This window comes from Xiphophorus maculatus, chromosome 5 (assembly GCF_002775205.1).
Source record: "Xiphophorus maculatus strain JP 163 A chromosome 5, X_maculatus-5.0-male, whole genome shotgun sequence".
In the NCBI taxonomy this organism is placed as follows: domain Eukaryota; kingdom Metazoa; phylum Chordata; class Actinopteri; order Cyprinodontiformes; family Poeciliidae; genus Xiphophorus; species Xiphophorus maculatus.
The window spans coordinates 23,305,627-23,320,205 of NC_036447.1; the positions used below are offsets into that span (position 1 = coordinate 23,305,627).

The 14,579-nt window shown below is 39.5% G+C and overlaps 1 protein-coding gene across 2 annotated transcripts; it reads right to left on the reverse strand.

Annotated features, from left to right (window-relative positions):
* Nucleotides 1-317: 317 nt before the first annotated feature.
* On the reverse strand, nt 318-13,013 carry xpnpep1 (X-prolyl aminopeptidase 1). 2 transcript variants are annotated; one of them, XM_005806510.3, is made up of 20 exons: nt 12,878-13,013; nt 10,520-10,644; nt 9,692-9,755; nt 9,197-9,301; nt 8,960-9,052; nt 7,095-7,238; nt 6,802-6,897; nt 5,872-5,953; nt 5,117-5,327; nt 4,339-4,428; nt 4,157-4,207; nt 3,856-3,914; nt 3,085-3,162; nt 2,928-2,999; nt 2,758-2,818; nt 2,589-2,658; nt 1,811-1,984; nt 1,203-1,279; nt 988-1,086; nt 318-668 (listed from the first exon to the last, which is right to left on the reverse strand). In XM_005806510.3, exons 2-20 carry the CDS (start codon nt 10,634-10,636, stop codon nt 549-551), a joined length of 1,863 nt encoding a protein of 620 aa, XP_005806567.1. In that variant the 5' UTR covers nt 10,637-10,644; nt 12,878-13,013; the 3' UTR covers nt 318-548. The 2 variants fall into 2 exon arrangements, with proteins under 2 accessions (XP_005806567.1, XP_023189907.1); XM_023334139.1 differs by lacking the exon at nt 12,878-13,013 and adding an exon at nt 10,802-10,921.
* Between the last annotated feature and the right edge of the window lie 1,566 nt (nt 13,014-14,579).

Consider the following 14,579-nt stretch of genomic DNA (forward strand, 5'->3'; position numbering starts at 1 on the left):
TGTGAGCTTGTCCCTTTTGTGTTTTCTAACACCACTTCTGAACTTCCTGTCAGACGTTTCTTAGCTGGACTAAGTAGTACAAAATCCTCATTTCAAATGAGAGGAACTGTTGCATTTTATTTGGAAATCAAGGTCAAGTGGAAGAGGAGTGGAGAGGTGCAGAATCCAGGTGACGTTTCCAGTCAGTGATGGTTCACGGAGCCATGCCATCGGTCGCCGTTGCTCCACTGGGTTTCCTCAGATTTCCAAATTTAGAAACTAAAACTAAGCTAATAAGTTCAAAACGAAACAATTTTCAAACATCTTTGACGACAGAGTCGATTTTGCACATTGTACCTTTAATGGAAAGGATTGGCGAAGTCTTTAAAAACATCACCGTCACATTTTCCGAGACATAAAATAGAAAAAGAATCTGAAGTGACTATTAACAGGTTTTAATAAAACTGGTGGCGTTGTTTAAAAAAGGCAAGCAGAGCGTGGATCACAGACAGAGGGGAGAAGAAGTGAAAGGGTTATCGCAGAGCAACCACTGAGAGGACGTGGAGTCCTCAGACGACGGGTTGCGTCTCCCTGACCAGCCACTGCAGAGCCTCCATCCTGCCCTGCCGCTCCAGCTCCACACCAACCACCTCCCTGCACCTCCGGTGGTACTCGTTCACCCAGTCCTTCTGCAGGGACACAAGGGTGGAGAAGCCATGGGGACACCGGCTGCGTTTCCATTGCAAAATGGATGGAAACCGCAGATACTGACAGCAGAACATTTCTGAGGAAAACGGCGCACGTTTGAAGCTTTTATGTTTAATTTCATCGTGCATCGCGAACATCACCGTAAATGATTGTTCAAATCAAGAACTGGTTTTACAAGTTTAAATTTGTTGTGAATTTACTCTGCTTGGAGTCACGTCGGATTACAGTAAACTCAATGCATCTAATACATGATGCTTACAGTTTTCCAAAATTGATGTATTCGATGTACGGGTCTCTCACCTCCTTCTGGGTGAGCAGCTCCGTGTTCATCATCTTCACTTGGATAGGAACCAAAGTCAGAGGCTCAAACGTCAGACTCCCCCTGTTCCTGTAGTTGTACTTGAAGCACAGATGGAAGAAAAACAGAGAAGAAGGCAGAAATTACACCATATGATGATTGGACATGGCATTTTATTGATTTTTGAGATGATATTTTTTTGCAACTGTGTTTTTACTTTGGGCTTAGCGGGAACAACGAGGACCACGTTTTCAATACGAATCCCAAACGATCCGTCTTCATAGTATCCAGGCTCTAGAAAAACGACAGAAACAAGGGAAGGATAATGTAGTCTTTGGAGAATGTCGAAAAATATCTCAAATATCAACTAATGCCAAGGCTACTCAGATCAGGAATCTTTTACAGGCGGCTAAGATGTAATGTAAACCCACCTTTATTTAGATCTTTAAACAAGTGAGCATTCATGAGTGGGTTGTCCTCAACAAACTAAAAATAAATCTCCAAAAACACTGCAGCTTAAATGTTAAACTCTGATTATGACAAGGTAAAGTAGAAATTATAGATAAAAATCAGATTTGTTTTCTCTTTTTTTAAAAAAAATAGTTTGATATTCATTTTTTCCAAAAACATATCCAAGACTGAAAAATTATTAATGAAACCACAAAATGCTAAACATTTCCAAAGACCCTGAATGTAGTAACTCAAAGTCTAGTAGTTGAAATCTAGGAATAAAGCCCAAAAAAATTAAAAGTTGGTCATTTCTGTCTGCAGCCTCTCTGAGTTTGGTGACGTTAATCCCTCCCGCCCTCCCATCCCATGTCGTACCGTCACTGACGATCATTCCGGCCTCCAGAGGTTCGTCGGCGAAGGTTTTGTAGCTGATGCCGCAGGGCCCCTCGTGGACGTTGAGGAAGCAGCCCACGCCGTGACCCGTTCCGTGAAGGTAGTCCAGTCCTGACTCCCACAGGGCAGCACGGGCAAACGAGTCCAGCAGGTGGCCTGGACACACGGACGCAGTTAGTCACAGAGGAAAAGCTGTAGATTAAAGTACATAGCACATATTGCCTACATTTTTTACAGACAAATTGCCTCGGTGTGGACCCTTGGAAGTGGTTTTAATATTATGGGCGGCTCTCTGGGTCTGATCTGCAGCTTCCAGGTCAGATTTAAATTACAGAGCTGTTGTAATTTTATTAAAGGAGTTATCTTAAATATGAAGATTCCTAGTTTAAAATCCAAAATACGTACAGTGCCTATTAAACATAATCACCCCTTTGGATGTTTTATAATTTTAGTGCTTCTATAGTCAACAAAATTGGACTTTTCTGACCAAAAAAAATTACAAAAACAACAGACACTATCAAAGTGAAAGTTCTACAAAACTTGTCTTAATTTTGCAAAAATCAACCGTCGCCAGTCTTCAGTTATATGACAGTTTACTGATGACTTATAGTTAAAAAGAAGAAAAAAATACCAGATTCATTTCCATATAGTATTAGAAAGTTGAAAATGAATGAATTAATTCATCAGACCTCATGACTTTCTGATCAACACTCATAAATCCTCTTAAAGGAGTAATCTCTCCTAGAGAGGCAGTGCTCGCCTTTAGTTCCATTGGGGAAAATGGCAGCGCTGACAGCTATGTGTCCCTTCAGCACGTAAGTAAAGCATTCCTGCGGGGGAATAAAACGCAAAGTTATCCACATTTATAACAGATTGGGTGGTTAGAACCAATACGTCAAGCCCATTTTCACAACAATAAGCCAGTTCACCTTCTCAAAAGCGGAAGGCGTCCCGAAATGCACGGTGCGGGTGACGTCTGTGGTTCCATCGCTGCCAAACACACAACGCAAGTTCTCTTGGTCATTCATGTCAGTAGATATCAGCTGAACCAAGCAATGCATGCCATAAAATAACTGATATGCAACAGCAACATATTTACATGTACTGAGCTCCAGAGTCAATCAGATAAACTTCATTCACAGTAAGAGTTCTGTTGGTTTCAGGAAGGGGTCTGCGAGAAGGAAATGTGGGTTAGCTGTGTCAAAGGTCAAAATTATTCCACAGCTTGTGCTTGTTTGCTTGGTCTCCTTACTGACCGGTAATGTATGATGGCTCCATTCGGACCCACGCTGGAGATGGTGGGGAAGCTGAGGCCAACAAAGTCTTTCTGCTGACTGGAAAGAAAAACAGAAAGAAATTCATTCAGCACAACCTGCACACATTGTGTCAAAATCCCTAAACCTTAGGAAGCTGAACCACACTGAAGAATCTAAATTACAAACCACCGTCAGCGAATTATGCTGCATTAAATATGCTTATTTAATAATGTGTATAGCAAAAAAACACCCCCTAAAATAACAAAGTTTTATGAAAATATGTTTTTTTACACCTCCAGTGGTCACGTTTCTTATTCAAAAGTCCAGTAGAGGGCGATATTTCTCATGATTGGTGAATTTCACAAGTCTTCACACAACATCTTTTAAATGCAGAAATCAGGGTTCCTATACATTTTTTTTTATGTCAAACCTTCACACTTTTCCAAATGTACCAAAGTAATCTGTCCTTAACAGAAAAATCTTAAATTCTGAATACAAATAATTACTATGAATGTAAGACAGATATTACTACTGCCATAAGCTTTTGCTAGACAGCAGTAGTAAATGAAGAAGGAAGGAAAGAAGGATGAAGGAGTGAAAGGAAGCATGGATATTTTAGAGAGCTGGGCAGAATTCTCAAATATATATTTCTTTATTTCCTTTTATAGCACTTATTCAGACCTGCAACAATTCAGGTTTCTGTGGAATTAAAGGTGACACAAAGTCAACCGAATTGACGTCACAAACTGGACACGGAAAGCCGAAAATCACCTGCGGAGTTCCTCGGCCTTATCGGCTGCAGAGATCTCAGTCACGTTGCCGTTGGGGATCTACGAAACAGCCGCCGAAGCGACGACAAGTGGTGTGAAAAAAAACAACACTGGCACCCTTAGAGGTTTGAGTGGAACTAAGTGATGTAAACGCATCTACTTGAACAAAGTGTTCCCAGTTTCAAACAATCAAAAGATCCAATCGTGAGCCAGGCTTGATCCTTGCCTGTGAGTCTCCAGTTATACATCCATAAGTAGAGAATATATTTCTACTGATAGACAGGTTTTGTCAAAAAGAATACCTCCTTTTCCAACCAAGCAAAGAGTTCACAAAGAGCAACAGCATCCTTGATCTGTTGAGAGAGAAAAAAAAACAACAACAAAATACATCTGTCTTTATTTTTAAGCACAACTGAATTGAAGAGGAAATCAATGGCTCAAGTTTTATGTAAATTACATATTTTTAAGGTTCAAAATCTCTTACATGGGCCATTTTCATGCCCTTGATCTCGGTGGCGTTCTTTACGGCTTTGGAGAGGCAGAGCGGAGTGTAGGGAATCGGAGTCCTGTGAGCCTAAATGATAAGAGACATTATTAAGAGCCAACACAAATCAGCCTTTTAATTTTAATCTTTTTTTCCGTTTAGTTTTATTTAATTTAACCGACAAGTAAAAAAAAATGTCCTAGTGTTTTAATATGTATACATATCAACTTATGTATATTTGCGAAATAACAAAATAAATGCTTTGATACATACCTTAATGTAAATGAAGCAAAAATGTATTAAACATAAAAATAAATCATACACAATTTATAAAAAAAAATCCTAAGTATCTCAGGATTTATTTAATTCTAATAATTACAATCCAAATTGTTCTAATTTAATGATTGCACAGCAAACTAAGCTCAAAAAAACGTTTTTGTTGATATTTATTTTTCAAGTTCAGAACTATTTTTGAGCATATTTTTTTTAAGTATGCTAGTTCAATTATTAGCAAATCAACAAGTGAGCCTTTTTTTGTGCAGACTGCTAGAGGAATGGGTTAACTGTTGTACATCTAAAAGTAACTTCAAAACTGATGTCCTGGAGATGCATGTGGGTGTTTTCCCTACAATGTGTTTGTAACCTGCAACACAAATCACCATAGACCTGTAACAGCTCCGTGACGACGTAAACAAACAGCTTTTCCTGCTTTACTAAGAACTGAGTTCAACTTCCCTTTCTGACGAAGTCCAGAGCAAACCGTCCAGTCTTCTCTCACCTTTGGGACGACCTGCGTAAGAGCGCAGCTGGCCTTGTCACAGATCCACACTTTGTCTTTGGGGCCGAGCGCGGCGCAGATGGCCTGGAGCTCGGTGTAGACGGACTCATACGGGAAGGTCTGGACGCTCAGCTCGGGCCGCCTGGGGGAGTCCAGCTGCAGGTGGTCCCGCACTACCGTGTCAGACAGCCGCTTCAGGTCCACAAAAAGCCTAAAAGCGGGAATGGAGGTGAGGGGGAAGAATTCACTCGTAAAGAAGATACATAAAATTCTGATGCACTGCTTTAATTTTAAAGAGAGGCTCTCCTTTATATATTTACATATGCAGTATAATGTAATAATAATAATGCATAAATGCTAAGAAAATATCTAGTTACTTGTGCAAAAAGTGACTGAAAACGTGTTCCACATATTTCCTGGTTCAGTCGCACTGAGGCAAAGCGACGGAAGGAGCTCAAAGGTTTGACTTAAATTTCTGCTCTGATCATATTTAAGTAGCTCCTCTGGACGTCAACCAGTAGGGATTAATAAACACTGAGGAATAGCTTTGGATTTTTTTTAAACAGGAAATATGATTTCCTATATGTAAAAAAAAAAAAATTCCAACATACCTACTTTAGCTATGTAGCCATAATGACTCATAATTGTTGTTTTTTCTGTTATAGAAATCAAGTTTTTACAACAGTAGCATCTCTAGCTCAACTCAGTAGCTTTAGACTTAATGCCAGTTTGCGGCTGCGACGTCGTGCCGTTACCTTATGGAGTTCATTCCCACGATGGCATATGCAAAAAACACTGGGTTGTAATTAATGTCTGCACCTCGCAGATTGAAGAGCCCTGAAAAATGAAAAGCACAGAATCAATTCAATAAAACCGCAAAATTAAGTAGCAATATTTAGGTCTTAATCCACCATCAGGGCATGCGTAAAAGGAAAATAATTTGGCTTATTCATGACTCTTGTTATCAAACTGCCATTGTCAATGATAATAATCGAGCCTAAATGTGACTCGAATCTAATAAAGTCGGCATTTTACTGGGCGACCTAAATCCTCAGATCAAACAATCCCCAGCAAGAGACTATTTCTATATATATACTGTGTATATATATATATTTTTTTTATTTATTTATTTTTTTTTTTTTACTGTTAGTTGATGATTTTATCTCCAGTTCAAGAGACTTTTTTTTATTGATCTGCAAAATAATTAACCAAATGAGAGAACGAATAGCAGCAATAGAAATCAAATAACCAAACAGAAAGAACAAGTTCTTTCGCAAACAAACATGTAGGTAAGCATTTAAAAAAGGGCACATTCAAAACAAAAACAAAACACAGAACATAGTTAATTGGTGTCACAAAAAATGTAATTGATTAATATGTGGATTTTTTTTTTGTTTTAATCTTGGCAGTTATTTTCTAATATGACTTATTTTTCTGTTCTCTAATTAATTTAGCGTCACAGATACTTTGGGAAAAAGTGGAGAAGGGAAGAAAAAAAGAAAGCAAACAAATAGAGGATGAATAAATAAAAGTTTATGCCTGAACAAAGAATAAGTAAATAAATGATAAAGATGAAACACTATGAGTCTTATTATTTGGTTCTCTCCCTTCCCCTGGTCTTTCCTTCCACCATGGCATTAACTCAAAAGTCAGAAATATTTCAAAATTGATGCAACTTAACGTACACGCAATCTCATCCAGAGCTGTAGCCACAAACCAGCTGATCTTCCTCTCCGTCATCTTGCCTCGCAGCATCGTGATCTTGTCCTGCCAGGAGATACCTGCAGGTAGAACGGCATCCTCAACCCAGAGTACCGAGCTCCCGGAAAGTAATCGCACATGGAATGTTTCAAAACAATAAAAACAAAGAGAGAAGACTTTTTTTCTTTTTTTGTAAAGCTATTTTTGAGACTCAACCATAACCTCGTTCTACTATTGTAAACTAATTCTGCACGGAGCAACAGTGTCGATGCCTGACCAGTGTATTCCAGTCCCAGGGTGCGGAGCTGCGTGCTCGGCCTGTCCGGCCGGTCCGTCCAGACCACGTCGATCAGGTTGTCCTGCACGGCCACCAGTGAGTGGCCAGCACTGGTCAGTGCCTTGGACATGTTCTTCCACTGGTCTGAAACACAACATAAGTTTTTGTGGACAAGTATTTCTTTGCAATGATGTGCTTTATCTTTTTTGAATTTAATGTTGTTGTTTTTTTAAAATGACTCGATACTGTGTAAGGCCACTGTCACACCGGACTAAAACGACAGCATGAAATTACCGTACATAAAATTGGAATAAAAAATTTAAAAAAAAAAAACGTAGATGGTTTCCGCAGGGACTTGTAGGGCGCGGTCCCAATTACTCATGGTGGAGTGAGGGAGTTCCCGATGACGGTTTTAAACATACACAAAGTATCGGTGGTGAAACTGTGCTTGATGATGATGATGATGGTGGTGAAAACACCAGTCCCTCCAGAATGTTGCAATGTTTTTTGTGTGATTCTTGCGGCATAAAATCACTGATTTTGCTGCACTTTTAGCAAAATGTTGTGGTCAAAGTTGGGAATTTTATTCAAGTTTTATTTTTGCCAGAACGTTGACTTAGACAAAAGTTGAAATTGCTGCACGTAACCTTCCCTTCCCTTCTCTTTATCTCATCACGTTATAATCCCTCCTCACCTGAGAAGACCCTGCCTCATCGCTCCGCTGCTGGCCTCTGGTCTAATGTCTCCTCCCTGACCTTTTGCTCTTTCTACTGTGACAATAAAAATGTATTTTAAATATGTGTTTAAGCGCATGAGCACAGTTTCAGCAACTCCTACAACACATCTAAAAATGTTTTTCATTGCAAAAAGAACAACAACAAAAGGCAAATGATAGCATTTAGTGCAACACGTACTTTTGTCTTGCAAGGATGTCATAAAACAGGAAGTTAAATTAGGAGGCGGCAAAAGCGATTGGTCAAAATTCAGCTGAGCTGCAGTGATCAGAATAGATTGAAATAAAGAACGCATTAACGTTACTGGTCAGATTTGCGAAAAAGTTGCGACGATTGTTGAAAATTGCAAGTCTGCACAAAATTTCCAAAAAGAAGAGGGGATTTGCGTAAATAGTTGCGCTCGCAACTTCCTGGAGGGACTGCAAGACGTCTGCACAGAGGAGTCTGGTGCCGTCACGGCTTTGATTATACATGGCGTGTGTCTTGCAAACACAGCTGGTGCTACAATTCATCAGAGATTTTTAGGGATCATGCTAGGCAAGTTTTGAGCCGGAGAGAACAGCACACACCTCCAAATTGTGCATACGAGCCAGTTGGTCGAAGACCAAGGGAAGCTGCCGGTTTTTCGGGCTGCATTTGAAATGCAGAAAGCATCTATGATGCCGTCAAAGAGAAACCCTGGTGTTGTGTTTACCACAAGCAGTGGCTCATGGGTTTACAGTCGCAGCTCGACCGAGAATTCAACGCCTCGTTGTGATAATCGGATGGCATTTTTGTAATTTTCTAAGCTACAAAATCGATGAAGATGTGCAGATATGAAAATTTGGGCCAATATCGATGGCTGGTTTTGATACTGCCACTATGGCAAAATTTTAAATTTTTGTTAGAATAAAATCAATTAATCATCAGAATGGTCAACAGAGAACAGACCTAATTTACACTGAAGTGAATTTGTCCCAATTTGTCTGAAGCAGCAACAGTCGTCCTGGAGGCCGTAGGATTAACGGCGGCCCCTGAGTTGGGTCTTAATTCAGCTACATGCATCATCTTCTATAAAGAAATGTCACTCTGAGGTGTTACAGGAAACACACGAAGCTTGACGGGAAAAGGAAATAAACCAATGCCTCGTACCAGCAGCAATGATCCAAGGATCTACTCCCACTTTGGAGTTTTCTGGCAGGACACTGATCAGCCAATCCTCCTGTGACGGTGTCTCCTTCAGTCCTGTAAGTATTTAAAAGCAGTACAACTTGAATTTTACACCTAACTTAGGTTTTAAAGATGCTTATTATGTTGTTATTTGTTATTATTAATTTGACCCTTCTTTTTAAGGTTCCGGTCAACCAAAACACCAACGAGGAGGCTCACCCATCTTCATCAGAGCCCAGTTGTTGTCCATCTGCTGGCTGGCCTGGAGGAAATATCGTCCGTCTGTCCACATGGCAGCGTGCTGCTCTGTGATAATGGCTGTTCCTGAATAATGAAGCAGAACGAAAGAGCTGCTTCGCTTTGTGTTTGTTACACACAGGATCACATTCAGACTGACCAGGTCTGAGGAGCCGTGTTATACAGTTTTAAATGGTAAAATCTCTGATTACAGTAGAGGATAACCAATGAGCTCGTCTTCGCTCCATTACAAAAGATGTTTCCTTCTGAAGCGAGGCTTGTCTCAACAAAAAAAAAGCCAAAAAAAATAGGCTTTTACATAATCCTACAGTAAGATCAGGTGCTGGACTCAGGAAGACGAAAATGAGAACAGATATAAACCTGGAAGTCTCTCTGAACGTATGAAAAGATTAAAAGCAGGTGATTCTCAGTAGGCCCTTAGAGCACCCAATCTGCTCATATCCAAGCAAAGCATACCTGCAGAACCATTGAATCCACAGATGAATTCCCGTCTGCAGTCGCATGGGGCAATGTATTCACTCTGCAAGACAAAAGCAGGCTCAACACAGCATAATTTACAGTCGGTGCATACACAAGTATGATTGACAGCGAGAAGACCCTCCTCCTGACTCCGATTGGTTGCTTCTGATCCAACTGTGTATTTCTGAAGATGGCAGTAGCACCACAGCAAGGAGGGAGAGGAGCTAAATGTTTTCACAGAGTGTCTATCTCACGTTATACAATCACAACATAATGACAGTTTTAACAAATGTGTAAAAAAACACATTTTGTTTCTAAATTACACACTGCAGCTTTTACGTTGGGAACCATACCACGTTCCCAACGAAACGTTGAGACCCCGCATTTTTAAGCCAATGCGGGGTCTACTCTTTTATCATGTCTGTGGGTTTTGCAAGCGGAGGGTTGATTTGAGCAGAGACAAGTTTTGAGCACGAGGAGGAAAAGTTTGATAAAGCACAGTGAATATTTAAGATAAGATAAGATAAGATAAATCTTTATTGTCATTGTCACAAGGACAACGAAATTGAAGTTGTGAGTACAAGTATTACATGTTTTGAGAAGAAAGTCCTGCTTTCGAAATAAATATATAAGCACAAATATTAAAAGTTTTGAGAACAAAAGACATGAAATCCTGCTTTCAGACCGAAAAATGTGTGCTCTCGAATTATGGCACAGACAAAATTCCCCCATACATTTTGGTCTAATCTCTACAGGTAGATATGCATAAAATTATACTTGAATCAGGAAGTATTGCGTAAATGATGCGCATGTTTTTTCTCTTACTTGATGTGCATCTCCAGATGGGACTATGTAAGCATGGATTGGCTCTGAGAAATATTTGCAATTCCTCATTGCCTGCCGAAGAAGCCGCAGAAGCTCCCCTGTGATCTTTGGAGACATAGCTGTGTCTGCATTCAAGAAAATAAAATCACATATTTTCTGTATGAGCAATTAAAAACAAACAAACACTTTCTTATGAGCACATTTTACAAGTTGAAAAGTAGTAGTTAGGGTAAAAAAAAGCTTCCATCCTTCCTTGGATCTTGCTAATTAGCTGCATTTTACCTGACTTTTGAGAAGCCATGTCGACTGCAGCGGCACTCGGCCTGACTGACTCTACGTGGAGCTCAAAGTCACAGACTACACCCGGATCTTTAACCTGCCATAATGTGCCAGTTCAGCAACTATGACGGCACTCAGGGTTAAATATTACACAAACAAACTCGCACAAATTAAAGGTGCATCTCAATGACTCAGAATGTCATCAGACAATGTACTTATTTCAGTCGATTAATTCAGTGAAACTGATGGATTATACAGATTGCTTACACTCTCAGTGTAATATACTACTGCTGTAAATTGTTTTGGCATGCAACCAAAAAAAAATCCAAAATTAATTTTAATTGAAAATTTGAATATGACATTAAATTAAAAGAGTCATTTTAAAACAGGATTATTATCCACACTGCCAATAACATCCTTCACAAAAGACAATTGCTAAAGAAGCAATCACCTTTTTTGACAAACCTTTTTTGAGCACACACTTTCCTTCCACCAAACTTTCCATTGATTTGCTTTCACACAACACTCTGTGGAGATCAAGCTTCTTGTGTAATATTGCTATGTAGCAAGAAACTACATTTTGGGTTTTAGAAAATTAATAAATGGGATTTTTTTTTTCAATCATACTAAAGTAAGCAATTGAATTACCGTATTTTCTGGACTATAGAGCACACTGTTCTATAAGCCGCAGCTACAATTTTTTGATTAAAAAAACCCCAAAAACTGGAAACATACATATATAAGTCGCTGGTATCTCCACCACTCTCGGTTTTCCATAAGGACCCTGCAGAGGGCTGCCTCCTAATAAATCTGCTGGATTTATTAAGGACGCAGTCCTGCGTCTCCAACTCCGAACCATGGATTCGTTCACGCCGAGCTTACGTGCAGCGGCTCTATTTCCCTCTTGTACTGCCAGATCGATAGCCACCAACTTAAAAGCTGCATCATATGAGTTAGAGAAAATTTATCCGTCGTGCCTGCTGTTAGCATGTGTAGCAGCAGGCTGAAAATTAGCACTTTCTTTGATTTCCAATTTTGACTTCCAATGCTTCATTTCCTGCTAAAGAGCCGCCCCCCTCACCCTTGAAGGAAAATACACAGAAAAGCCGCACCGGGCCATAAGCCGCATGGTTCAAAGTGTAGGAAAAAAGTAGGGGCTTATAGTCCGAAAAATACGGTAGTCAAAAAATTTAAGTGTTCTATAATATTGTCACCTTCCTAAAAAAAAAAAATAAATAAATAAAAGTACGTATTTTGCCAAAAGTGATTTTGGCAAGAATAAAAAGAATATGTAAATAAAATTAAGTAATAAATATTTTTTTATTAAATAATCATAATCACCACCTCTTTTTTTTTTTTACCAAAAATGCTTTAGGCAAAAAATTAGTTTTTGGCAGAAAATGACTTAGGCTATTATTTTGGGAAGGTGGCTATATTCTTATTTACTGCACCTGTACGTAACAACCTCCAAACACAAGACCTGTGTTTTCACCACGTCCACGTTAATTTAAGGGTGGCACGCCACGACGTCAAAAAGAAGAAAAAAAACATAAACCGACCAATCACGTCTCAATGCTCTTCATCGATGAGCTCTCCTATTGGCTAAAAGCTCTGCGTGAGATTGTTGTCTACAAGTTCACAAAATGAATAAGATGAATTCTTCCAATTCCGTTCAGAATTTAGCAGCTATTTCTCATCATGTACAACATAAATAAATATGTATAAAAAAATATATATGTATAAAAAAAACTCTGGCCTGGTGGAGGTTTTTTTTTGTCTTTTTGTTTTTGTTTATTCCTGTGCAGGCAGGATCAACAGGCCGACGACATTAGTAACTCATTTATGAATTACGTGGTGGGTGTGGCGGCGTGAGGGGGTAATAAAGATGCAAGCGTTTCTCCCAGGAAAAGAGACCGATTTAGACCTGCTTTAAAGCGAGCAGCAGCTCCCAGACCCACGTCTGGTTACGGCGATCTGAAAACAGTCCGCAGTTCCCCCTGCGGGGAGAAGCTCCAACCCTCCGAAGCAAGGCTAGCTAAAGCACCGCTACGATCCACCGGCGAAACACCGAATACACACCCGCTCTTCCGCCTCTCAAAGGTGGCTCCGGTGACAAAAATCGAAGCGTATTTTTGTTTACCAGCTCGGACCTTGTGTCAATTTACTAAACAAGGAGGCTGCCATTTCGTCGCTGACGTCACTGGTCACATGACCGTGGCTTCAGCCAGTAGACGCGGAGGGATCCAGACTCGCCTCTTCCTCCGTTGAGTCTGTGGTGAAAAGTGTTTATTGTCCGTCTGCGGTTCAGGGTTGGCGATTTTCGCACGTTTAAGTTGAGGAACGTAAGAGAAAATTATCTTATGTAATTTTTTTTTTTCGCAGTAGGATTTAGAATAATAGTATTTAAATGGCCAACTATTGGCTTTCCCCTACAATTCCTAAACTAAAGAAGTAAAATCATCCATCTGTTCTTGTAATCGTAATAATAATTGTGCTATAGCAGTATGTGCCTGGAAAATTGACATTTTAAAATGTAGTTCACAAACAATAACACACACTAAAACACCTTGCCCGAATGAATGACAATAAATGTGGCATTTCTACAAAAAAAAAAAAAAAAAAAAAAGCAGACATACCAAAAACTAATTTTTAAATATTTCTAACCTCAACTGGTTCCTCAGTAAAAACCTGGAGGATCTTAATTTGAACATAAAGTTTATACAGATTCACATTATTTGCTGGATGACCACTATAATATTTGGTTGGTGGTATTTATTATTCACAGTTTTATAATAGGAGGATCCATCAGTGGAGTGGTGTCTCCACTGATGATTCGCGGTACAACCTGGTTTTATAAAGAGGCTGCAGACGGCAGCAGGAAGGCAGCAGCACACATCAGACACAGTGAGAAGATTTCCAGCAGCACCAGCTGTCCTGCAGAATTTCCTGGAGAAACCAGAGCGGAGCATGCAGGTTATTCAACACAGGAAGGAAACGCCATAATGGTGGGGCTTTGAATCATAATTTATCTGACACAGATTCAGTTTTTTTCTTCTATTGTTCTTCTATTGTTCTTCATTTTCATAAACATTTATTGAACGTGAAAACAATCATTATTTTTGTTAAAAGTTTGGCAGAAAACCTTCAGAATTGAGTGATGCTTTGCTGCTTTGTTTTCTGAAATGATACCTTACACTCTAAGGTCTTGTTTGGACTTTAAAGTCCTACAAACAGCATTTACTTGGTAAATATATAGGTTATGTGAGGAAGTTCCAACAACTAAAGGAAGCTGCAAATTATTGTTTTTATGCCTTTATCTAGTCACATTGTTAGAGAAAATTTGAGAATCGTCACAGTGGCCCTGTAATATGTCGGCAAGTTTATTACAACTCAATACGGTTCTTATTGCGCCTCTCCAGTCTTTTTGTACACAAAAATCAAAGTATCTGACTTTAAAAGGTGTCTAATTACTCTTTTCAACTAAAGGAGAATTCAGAAGCGGAATTCAAGTGAAATTTTTGCGCGTACTCACTTGCACATGGGCCTGTTTTTCTGAACGGGCCCATCAGCTCACTGCTTCTGACGGACTCAAGAAGTTGTATGCTGACATCTCCTTTAAAGTACACAAAGTCATACAAAATGTAACTATTATGCTAACAGTAGTCAAGGAGAAAGCAAATCAACATTTTGTTTTATTCCAGCTTGATGAAAGCCCACCATCTAGCTCTAATGTTGATAGTGGTGGGGGGTCTTATTGCAAAGGTAAACTTTTTACCTTGTG